Genomic DNA, 11,483 nt, shown 5'->3' on the forward strand with positions numbered 1-11,483 from the left:
CTGGGGGTCTGGATGTTCCATGTTTATAACTCTATGGGTCAGACACATATTTAAAATTAACTAGATAAAAGCACCCGTACAAACGCTATTTCCCCCCACAGCTTATACTTGTGTCCTGGACTCCTGGTGGCTTAAGCCCACGACTGACACGTATACAGGCCTATACTGTAGGTAGGCAACCCAAACTGGTGGAGATCTGCGTTCCAAGGAGCCCATTGTCTAGTTTTGCTCTGTGTCTTGAATGATGTAATCATGCTTATTGACTCATGTAACGGACTTTGTATTGCCTTGTTGTTGAAATGTCCTATACAAATAAACTGGCTGCTTTGATGGCCCACGCCTTTACCACAATACCACCCCACTTCCTGTTTTGAGAAGTATATAAGATACTTCTTCTTTACTACTGCATACCCAGATCTGTTCTCAGCAGGCAGTCTTGTGTGAGGTGAGTCAACTTACTTGCACATTATTATTTGTTTGTATACTTTCGGGCCTTCACCTATTAAGCTTTATTTTTATTTTTGTTTACCTGTGTTTCAAAGGTCATTTTTTTTCTCAGCAATGTTACCAGTTTTCCCACAATTGCAAAAAATCACTTAATACAGTAGTACGTTGCCCATCTCTTCTTCGTGTCCTTTTCTTACAGTTTATATGCCTGCTGACTAGACTTGTACCTTCTACGTTTTTTTTCTCGGATGTGCAGTCGCTCCTTTTGTATATGGTATACACACATTCCCACTAGGCCAAGGATAAAATGCCACCCTACATATTTTCACACTTGGCTTGCTAACGTTTTCCGCAGCCTTGGAAGCTCTGATGCTACTGCTGATAGCATTGGTGGACCAACCTTTTCCAAGGCCGACAGAAAATGTTCTCTTATAGCGAGAAGCACACCGCATACCTCAAAAGAAAGCTTAATTTGTCCACTCAAAAAAATATCTTTTTGATTTGACCATCTTATATTCTGGAGATATTTACCTTTATGTAACATGCTCTTCTTGAACAGAAAGCCGAGTTAGGGACCGTTTTATGTCAGACGTTGACAGGCAGTTATAAAAATGAACACCAAAAATATCCTATACATACTATACACCGAATGAAAGCCCTGAATGTCTACTTTTACGAGGACATTTTTACACATTGATCCCATCTACCCTTCGTCGGTAATTGGCTTTTGTATGAGCTACAGAATGAGCATAGGGACTGAGGGAACATATTGGGGCTACGTTACTACTGCTTTGTTTATTGTTTTATGATGATGATGATGATGACAGATCTGGCAGACGCCAGGCGGGCAGATGAAACGATGCAAAGACTCTCACTTCCTTCCTGGACTACAATTCCCAAAATACTTTGGTGCACTGCTCCTCCTTGTGGATAGGGGAGGTCTGTCTTACTGAGTACACATGTAGTCCAGGAAGTAAGTGATCCCAGTGTCCATGACATCAGAGACACTGGGCTCACTGATACAATCTAAAATATCTAAAACCACATATTACACACATAAAGACCCCCAGGAAAGTGTTCTAAAGCTCCTAAATGTCATTAACATATATTTTTTAGCAAAAAGGGTGAAGTCTCCCTTTAAGTATTTATACGCGTATCGCGTTCGGAGTGTTAAAATAGCCTCATGGTGGCTCTATAATGCCGATTTGCATTTTTTTACAACTCACTGTGTGAAACTTTGCAGACATACTTCCTATAGAGGCTAAAGAAAAGGAGACAGATTTTTTCAAAACAATTAGCTATGATTCAGATTTTGTCCAAATATACACATCTTTCTCTATAATCGTGATTATGATGGATCTGTCTGATTTATATTCCATCGAGATATAAATCATATATATATATATATATATATATATATATATATACACACACACACACACACACACACACACACTGTATTATTGCAGTACTATAAAATATATTCACTGTACTGTACCTTGTGATTACTATTGCTTTAATGCATTTGCATTGCTAAATGCATATTTACAATAAAACATGTTCGGTATCTATGCTGTTTTTATTGCTTTATCTAATAAAGAGTCTGTAATGTAGTTGACATATTACTATAAATAGGACTACAATGAGGGAAACCATAGCATAAAGAGCCTTTTTATTTATGCAGCTCAAAATGTGTAACTGATAGCCTAAGCCTACACATGCATGCACCATTGTGGTATGACAACATGTTACTTAACTTGAACACATTCTCTTTTCCGTAGGAGACATCTGTGCCTTCACCATTACCTACCATGACATCTGTGCCAACGCCATCAGCCTACAGTGATGGAGATTATGACTACAAGTCTGGACCGACTGAAGAACCATACATTGTAGACAAACCTTCACCATTGTGCATTGACCAACCATGGTGTGTCATCCTGGTAGTGATAAATGTGATCATTTTCCTGCTAGGGATTTTGGGGAACGGCGTGGTCATGTGGGTTATTGGCTTCAAGATGAAGAAGACCGTCACCATAATGTGGTACCTCAGCCTGGCCATCTCTGACTTTATCTTCTGTGCAACTCTTCCTTTCAACATCACTCTGACAGCAACAGGATCTTGGAAATTTGGACCTTTCATGTGCAAGTTCACCTCCTTTGTTTTGTTACTCAACATGTTCAGCAGCATTTACCTAATGGTACTTATCAGTGTTGACCGTTGTGTGAATGTTATATACGCAGTTTGGGCCCAAAACAAACGTACGTTGAAAAAGGCAGGAGTTGCAGTTGTTGTTGCCTGGGTCTTTTCTATGCTGATGAGCATTCCTGCCGTAGTGTTTCGTGATGTTACATCTGTCTCTAATGTTACATCTGACAATAAGGAGGTTATTCAATGTTACAACAACTTTGATATTCTACCCAGCAGCAAAATACTTATTCCTGTCATTCGCTTTGTTCTAGGCTTTGTACTTCCACTTGTAATCATAACTGTGTGTTATACAATTATCATTGTAAGGCTAAGGAACAACAAGATGGCCAGGTCCACTAAGCCCTTCAAAGTCATGACTGCCCTGATAGTCACATTTGTCATCTCTTGGCTTCCCTACCACATCTTCATTTTACTAGAGTTGAACCACAGTCACAACACATTTATTACAACTGGAAGTACGATATCAGTGACTCTTGCAAGTGCAAACAGTTGCATGAACCCGTTTCTCTATGCATTCATGGGCAACAACATTAAGCAGAAATTGCGGAACTCCTTCCTTTCCATATTTGAAAATGCTTTCAGTGAGGACAGGCCTTCTGGAAGTAAAATAACATCTACATCTCAAGCTTTAAGTATTCAATAGGTTATTCATTTTCATTCTCTCTGCCAGTCTGCCTTTATACATAATGAGTTGTTGAACGCTTTACTGTAGCTGAATCTTTGCTACGGAGCTATGTGTGTGGGTAGCTGGCTGAGTGGGTGTCTGGGTATGAGCACGAAAACAGCATGGTTGTTTTTCACCACCTGTGCGCAACCTAACGCACACACAAACACACACACACACACACACACACACACACACACACACACACACACACACACACACACACACACGTATTAACTGTATATATGATGCTTTCGGGTGTGCCCCCCCCCCGGGAACCCCCACACAGAGTTGCACCACTCACTTCACACGGGTGTGATTTTTTGTTTTAACTTGAAATAATTTTAATGCGCTGTCCAAGCCATAGTTGTCTGTATTGACAAGTGAAGAGAGAATTCATTTCATATTATTTTACATTTCTCACCAATTTCTTACCACAATAGCATGAATGCAACAATTATACCATGGTCTAATGAGACTATTTTCTTCAATTGTACAGTGCTAACAGTGTACAACGTCGGCACTTGGCACACATACTGTACAATGCATTTCACGCTGCACAACAATGTGTATATTTGAATGGTGCTGGCGATGTAATTACGCTTCTATTGTAAGATGTGATGCCATACATGACCCAGAGACAGAGTGTTGTGGTGTCTGGACAGGGAAATTGAGGCATGTACTTATTTTTTTACATTTTACATTATGATCAAGTTCATTTTACAGAATAGAAACAATGACATTTTATTATTTTTGAATAAAAAGGTTTGTCTTCCATGCATACCATTGAAATCACATGATACTGCATCTCTTCTCTTATTCATTGGACCATATTCAATTATATTTAGTGCATAGAAAATACAATACATTTAAACGTTACATTCCAAAAGTGGTGGTCTGTGAGGGCATTATTGTTGCTGCTGCTGTTGTTTCTACATTGTGAAACATACAAATATAGAGGCTATACATAATTTACATCATACACTAGTGGTAATGCTCTGTATACAGTAGCTTGTTATTAGACAAAGCAACAAAATAACATATAGTCATGCCCATTATTCAATATAAGCAAAGTCATCAAACATAAGATGGGAATTCTGAGATGTGAACATTTAAAATAACTCAAGCATACTATACTATATAGACCTCTCATAAGCAGTTATAGAAACGGTAGATTACATCTCGTCTTAAGGGCAGGCATTTGCACCTTGCCTTGACCAGCACAGCTGTGGCACAGCTGTAGACCTATAACGTGATCTGCATCATTAGATGACAAGGTGTGTCTTAAATAGTAATGATTGATCCTCATGAAGTGAAGGAACTTTAAAGCATTGGCGAACAAGAATTGTGCTGCATTAGCAATATCCTTATATGAGAATGATGGAGCCTTTGCTCATATGTTACTTCCTTCTTTCTTATACAAACTCTGTAAGGAAGCAGGTTTGACTCAACAGGAGCTCTTTAATGTTCTGTCTTCTTTACACTTTCTATTTTCAAATGACCGTTTAAACCGTGCTTTCATATTCCAACTTTCTGGTTAAATGTCTGTAAAGTGACCATAGGCGGCGGGTGCGTTTTACCTTTGGGTAGCCTACAGAATTGCGTTCCGCCGCGGATTTATTTAATACATCTAAAAATGAGTTATTTTAGCATACTTTTACCAATGAATTAGCCTATACACAGACAACGACTGATCAGCCTATTTTGGACGATATGGGTCTTTTCTCGAGTCGGTGTGTAGTCTCACTAGTCTGTGTAGGGTTAGGTCTCTTTGGTGAATTCTTGATCAGTGTTATTATGTCACGACTCCAGAACAACTACCATGAAATTATGACACGCTTTGATGTTGTGGACATCTGGCTAGGTGAAAACAAAAGAAACCCGATTAGCATTTGAGTAGCCTACTTTTTATTTAATTGAGGAACAACAGGGGAGGCGCTGTTTTCCCGAATATTTGCCGGCGGAGAGGTCCAAAATGTTTGGAATTCCCAGAAAATATGTAATGTAAATGTAAATGTAAAATGTGCACGAAAATCTACATGGGGGCCTAAAGGGGCCCTGGGAGTCTTCATGGGGGCTGCGGCCCCGTGGCCCCCACAGACTCTACGTCGTTGCCACACAGGGGTAAGGGGTTGACACTATGCCAGTCTAACCAGTGATCCCACACAGGGGTAAGGGGTTGACACTATGCCAGTCTAACCAGCGATCCCACACAGGGGTAAGGGGTCGACACTATGCCAGTCTAACCAGTGATCCCACACAGGGGTAAGGGGTCGACACTATGCCAGTCTAACCAGCGATCCCACACAGGGGTAAGGGGTTGACACTATGCCAGTCTAACCAGTGATCCCACACAGGGGTAAGGGGTCGACACTATGCCAGTCTAACCAGTGATCCCACACAAGGGTAAGGGGTTGACACTATGCCAGTCTAACCAGCGATCCCACACAGGGGTAAGGGGTCGACACTATGCCAGTCTAACTACCGATCCAACACAGGGGTAAGGGGTTGACACTATGCCAGTCTAACCAGTGATCCCACACAGCACACAGGGGTAAGGGGTTGACACTATGCCAGTCTAACCAGTGATCCCACACAGGGGTAAGGGGTTGACACTATGCCAGTCTAACCAGTGATCCCACACAAGGGTAAGGGGTCGACACTATGCCAGTCTAACCAGTGATCCCACACAGGGGTAAGGGGTCGACACTATGCCAGTCTAACCAGTGATCCCACACAGGGGTAAGGGGTTGACACTATGCCAGTCTAACCAGTGATCCCACACAAGGGTAAGGGGTTGACACTATGCCAGTCTAACCAGCGATCCCACACAGGGGTAAGGGGTCGACACTATGCCAGTCTAACCAGCGATCCAACACAGGGGTAAGGGGTCGACACTATGCCAGTCTAACCAGAGATCCCACACCGATATTACCGATGTCGATATGATCTCATTCTGTATTAAAACAATATAATAATTTTGTCCATTCTGAAAAATACAGGTAACAGGGTGTCTGCTGCTGAGGGAACATCGTCTCATCGCTAAACTATATAGTCGCCCGTTCGGTTCCTCTCTGCGACTGCAGTGACATTGGTGCGCAGGCAGGCAGGCAGGCAGGCAGGCAGACAGGCAGGCAGGCAGGCAGACAGACAGACAGACAGACAGACGTCTTTGACTCGTCCTGCAGTCAGAAGAACTGTACATGTAAACATAAAGATCTGCTAAATAATAGTCAGCCTACACACTTGAGGTTGAGGAGGATGCGCGCGTGGCTATTTTTAAGTACGCTTTCTAAAATAACTCCACCCGCAATTTTCCGCAATGCACGCCGCACACACGTACACACACGCCACCACACACACACGCACACACACACACACACACACACACACACACACACACACACACACACACACACACACACACACACACACACACACACACACACACACACACACACACACACACACACACACACACACACACACAAATAAATTAATACAACCAGGCACTAATACTATTTATAACCAATAGAATGTTTAATTTAGATCATACGAAATACTTTGAACACATTTTGATATTGGCATAATTTTATTATAATATAAAGTGCTTCATGAAACAATATATATAAACTTTATTACAGGCTCGTGGCCCACAGGGTAAGACAGTACATCACAAATACGAGAATACAAGTAAAATAAAATAAAAATACAGTACATTTTCCCAGCCCAACAGGTTGCTAATCTAGGCGAGGCATTATATTATATATTATCACACGAAAAGATCAAATTACCTACCTAGGTTCCATCCTGGAGGCCAATCTTTCCGGTGATAAGATGGCCACCAACGTAATCAAAAAAGTCAATCAAAGAACAAGATTCCTTTACAGGATCTCCTCACTGGTCAGCAAAAACACCTTGAAGACCTTAACAGGAGCCCTCGTACAAGGTTTCTTTGACTATGCATCCACCTCTTGGTACCACAGCACCTCAAAGGCCCTTAAAACAAGGCTCCAGACCTCCCAAAACAAACTGGTCAGGCTCCTACTTGGCCTCACCCCCCGAACCCACCTCACCCCTGCCCACTTTGACAGGCTGGGATGGCTTAGGGTCGTCGACAGAGTACAGCATCTTGCAATGGGTCTGGTCCACAAGATTCGATACACCACCAAGATACCCATGTACCTGTCTAAATACTTCCTTAATGTAAACGAAGTCCACACCCACAACACCAGAGGGAGTGCAACAAACCATGTACAACCCAGATTCGGCACAAACAAGGGACTAAATTCTTTTCGCTCCTATGCCACCAAAATGTGGAACGCCCTACCAACAGTCATTAAGACATGTGAATCCCTTGACTCCTTCAAAACCGCTCTCAAAGGGCACCTACGGATGGCTGCAATTCGAAACTGGCCTCTGTAAAATCTGAATCCCCCCCACCCCCCCCACCCCACTTTCCCTCACTGTATATTGTATCTTTTCCCTTTTTTGCTTCCCATATGATGAATTTAGCTACATAGAAATGTCTATTTGTATGTCTCTAAATGTTTGTATGTCTTTAAATGTTTTGATGAATTGAACAATGTGGACCCTGTTGTAAACAAGTGTAATGCTTAATTGGGTCGTCCACTCACAGTTGACAGTCTTTGTATTGAGTTTGTGCTTAAAATGTACTGTAAATTCTACAAACTGTTAATAAATATTTAAATCAATCAATCAATCAATACCAGTGTCCTCTGTTGGTAGAAGTGTACCTTACAGAACTACGGCCTGGGTCTGTCAACTGACCAATGAGTCCATTCAGTGAGCGATCCAGCCTGCTCATGAATTTAAATGTCAAGTTCCTCAACAGAGCCATGAAAGTAGTGAGTCCCAATGAACAGAAAAGCCCACTGGCTCTAGTGCTCCTTGGTTTTTTTAACAGGATACGAATATATAAACTAATTATAGCCTTATATGGCCCTCCCCTGATCGCTTCCTCTGAAATGGGTCTTCTATAATAATCTAAAACCCCGAATAGAATCATCCGTCCCGGCCGGGTTTAGCTCAGTCTTAAACCCACTGCAGCAGCGCCAGTAGACAGTAGAGGACCACCACCACCAACAATATATATCTTTGCCCTTAATCTGTTACCATAACAACGGCCCTCCTCGCCTCCCCCCGCTCTTCGTGCACGGCAGTCCTCCTTTTTCCCCCCCACACACGCACGCACGTAAGCACACCCACCCGGCCGCACGCACGTACACACCACGAAAGGGGACAGTACTGTAGTGTGTGTGTGTGTGTGTGTTGTGTCCACTCTGTGCCCATCGATGGGTACACGCCCACATTTTAGTGAGTGGATACCTACTTTTGTAGTTGTGGCCAGAGCATGAGAATAGTACTTTAGCACCACCTTGTGGTTAGAGATGGGAAACGAACTGGGTAAAGTAGGCTATATTACAGTTTTATGTTTATGTTAAAAGTTAACTACATTTCCTGAGAGTGAGAATAATGTGTTTTCCTACATGCTCATTTATTATTTTTCTTTTAAGCTGCACCTTTTTGGCTTTATAAGGAGAATGTCGGACAAGAAAGCTTTCTTGCTTTTATTTGTAGTTGTTACGTCCCCACCAAAGAGGTCCAGGTGTTATTTGTAGTTGTTACGTCCCCACCAAAGAGGTCCAGGTGTTATTTGTAGTTGTTACGTCTTCACCAAAGAGGTCCAGGTGTTATTTGTAGTTGTTACGTCTTCACCAAAGAGGTCCAGGTGTTATTTGTAGTTGTTACGTCCCCACCAAAGAGGTCCAGGTGTTATTTGTAGTTGTTACGTCCCCACCAAAGAGGTCCAGGTGTTATTTGTAGTTGTTACGTCCCCACCAAAGAGGTCCAGGTGTTATTTGTGGTTGTTACGTCCCCACCAAAGAGGTCCAGTTGTTGTTTGTAGTTGTTACGTCCCCACCAAAGAGGTCCAGGTGTTATTTGTAGTTGTTACGTCCCCACCAAAGAGGTCCAGTTGTTGTTTGTAGTTGTTACGTCCCCACCAAAAAGGTCCAGGTGTTATTTGTAGTTGTTACGTCCCCACCAAAGAGGACCAGGTGTTATTTGTAGTTGTTACGTCCCCACCAAAGAGGTCCAGTTGCTATTTGTAGTTGTTACGTCCCCACCAAAGGGGTCCAGGTGTTATTTGTAGTTGTTACGTCCCCACCAAAGGGGTCCAGGTGTTATTTGTAGTTGTTACGTCCCCACCAAAGAGGTCCAGTTGTTATTTGTAGTTGTTACGTCCCCACCAAAGGGGTCCAGGTGTTATTTGTAGTTGTTACGTCCCCACCAAAGGGGTCCAGGTGTTATTTGTAGTTGTTACGTCCCCACCAAAGAGGTCCAGGTGTTATTTGTAGTTGTTACGTCCCCACCAAAGAGGTCCAGGTGTTATTTGTAGTTACGTCCCCACCAAAGAGGTCCAGTTGTTATTTGTAGTTACGTCCCCACCAAACAGGTCCAGGTGTTATTTGTAGTTACGTCCCCACCAAAGGGGTCCAGGTGTCCATAATAATAAAAATCACACCCATGTGAAGTGAGCAGTGCAACATTGCACTGCTCACTTCACATGGGTGTGATTTTTATTATTATTACAGTAGAAGTATTTTTCTTATGAAAGCAGAGAGTCTTATGTTTCATACGGTATATAGTATGTATATGTCGCTATAGGCCTTATTTTGTGAATATTGAGCAGTTCAGGTCCATGCATTTTCTGAAATCCTCTCGTATTTTAGACAAGACATGGACCCGACAACTAAATATTCACAAAATAAGGCCTATAGCGACATGTACATACTATATACCGTATGAAACATAAGACTCTCTGCTTTCATAAGAAAAATACTTCTACTGTAATAATAATAAAAATCACACCCCTTTGAAGTGAGCAGTGCAATGTTGCACTGCTCACTTCACAACATTGCACTGCTCACTTCACATGGGTGTGATTTTTATTATTATTACAGTATTAGTTTTTTTCTTATGAAAGCAGAGAGTCTTCTGTTTCATACGGTATATAGTATGTACATGTCGCTATATGCCTTATTTTGTGAATAATAGTTCTATAGGTCCATGCTTTCTCTAAAGTTCTCTCTGAAAAAGAGAATTTTATGCCTGAACTGGATTCAATAGCCTAGTACTGACAAACTGTATATGGGATATGTGTATTTTATTTGTTTTCCTCCTAAAATTAGACATTTAGGGCTTTCATTCAGTGTGTAGTATGTATATGATAATAATTTATTTATGTTTATATCTGCCTGTCAATCTCTGTGACTTTAAACCTTTATAACTCGCTATGATAACGTCATGAGGATGATGATTATGTGCACATATGTGATCATTGTCTCAGTAAACAAAATCAACTTGGATCAGTGTAGGATACCTTCCACAGATCGTTTCAGAACGATAGCATAACGGTGACTTGAGAGGTTGACATGTCTGGACATGAACCACAGGAGCGACTCAACTCGCAGTGGGGGGGGGGGGGGGGGGTTCCACGACATGTCTGGACATGAACCACAGGAGCGATAAGCGAGAGACAATAATCCCGGCTGGCTGTGATTTCGACAAAATGACAGACAACTCGATGGCTTCCGCAGTTTAGGGTGAACTATGTGTATTCGTTATCCATTACAAACGGGTCGATTACGCCTTCATTGCGGTCTTATCACTGCAATTGGCTGGTGAAGGCGCTATGGCTAATGACGATTATGGTGATCAACTGCCGAGAATCTTTTTTCCGAGAATGAGAGAGATGCATTGCAAACTGCAAAGCGATCGATCGCAACTCGCAGTGGGGGGGGGGGGGGGGGGGGGGTTCCACGACATGTCTGGACATGAACCACAGGAGCGATAAGCGAGAGACAATAATCCCGGCTGGCTGTGATTTCGACAAAATGACAGACAACTCGATGGCTTCCGCAGTTTAGGATTGTATTCGTTATCCATTACAAACGGGTCGATTACGTCCCAGACGCCTTATCACTGCAATTGGCTGGCGAAGGCGCTATGGCGATTATGGTGATCAACTGCCGAGAATCTTTTTTCCGAGAATGAGAGAGATGCATTGCAAACTGCAAAGCGATCGATCGCAACTCGCAGTGTGGGGGGGGTTCCACGGTGTGATATCTGCTAGTA

General features: G+C 42.4%; 1 protein-coding gene across 1 annotated transcript; it reads left to right on the top strand.

The window, feature by feature from the left end:
• Positions 1-2,258: 2,258 nt before the first annotated feature.
• Positions 2,259-3,544, top strand: LOC310863073 (chemerin-like receptor 1; the record flags this gene model as incomplete). The annotated part of the gene is made up of 1 exon (XM_083771195.1): positions 2,259-3,544. One exon carries the CDS (start codon positions 2,259-2,261, stop codon positions 3,300-3,302), a length of 1,044 nt encoding a protein of 347 aa, XP_083627321.1. The 3' UTR covers positions 3,303-3,544.
• Between the last annotated feature and the right edge of the window lie 7,939 nt (positions 3,545-11,483).

This window comes from Protomyctophum parallelum (genome assembly GCF_964188405.1).
Source record: "Protomyctophum parallelum genome assembly, chromosome: 8".
Taxonomy (NCBI): domain Eukaryota; kingdom Metazoa; phylum Chordata; class Actinopteri; order Myctophiformes; family Myctophidae; genus Protomyctophum; species Protomyctophum parallelum.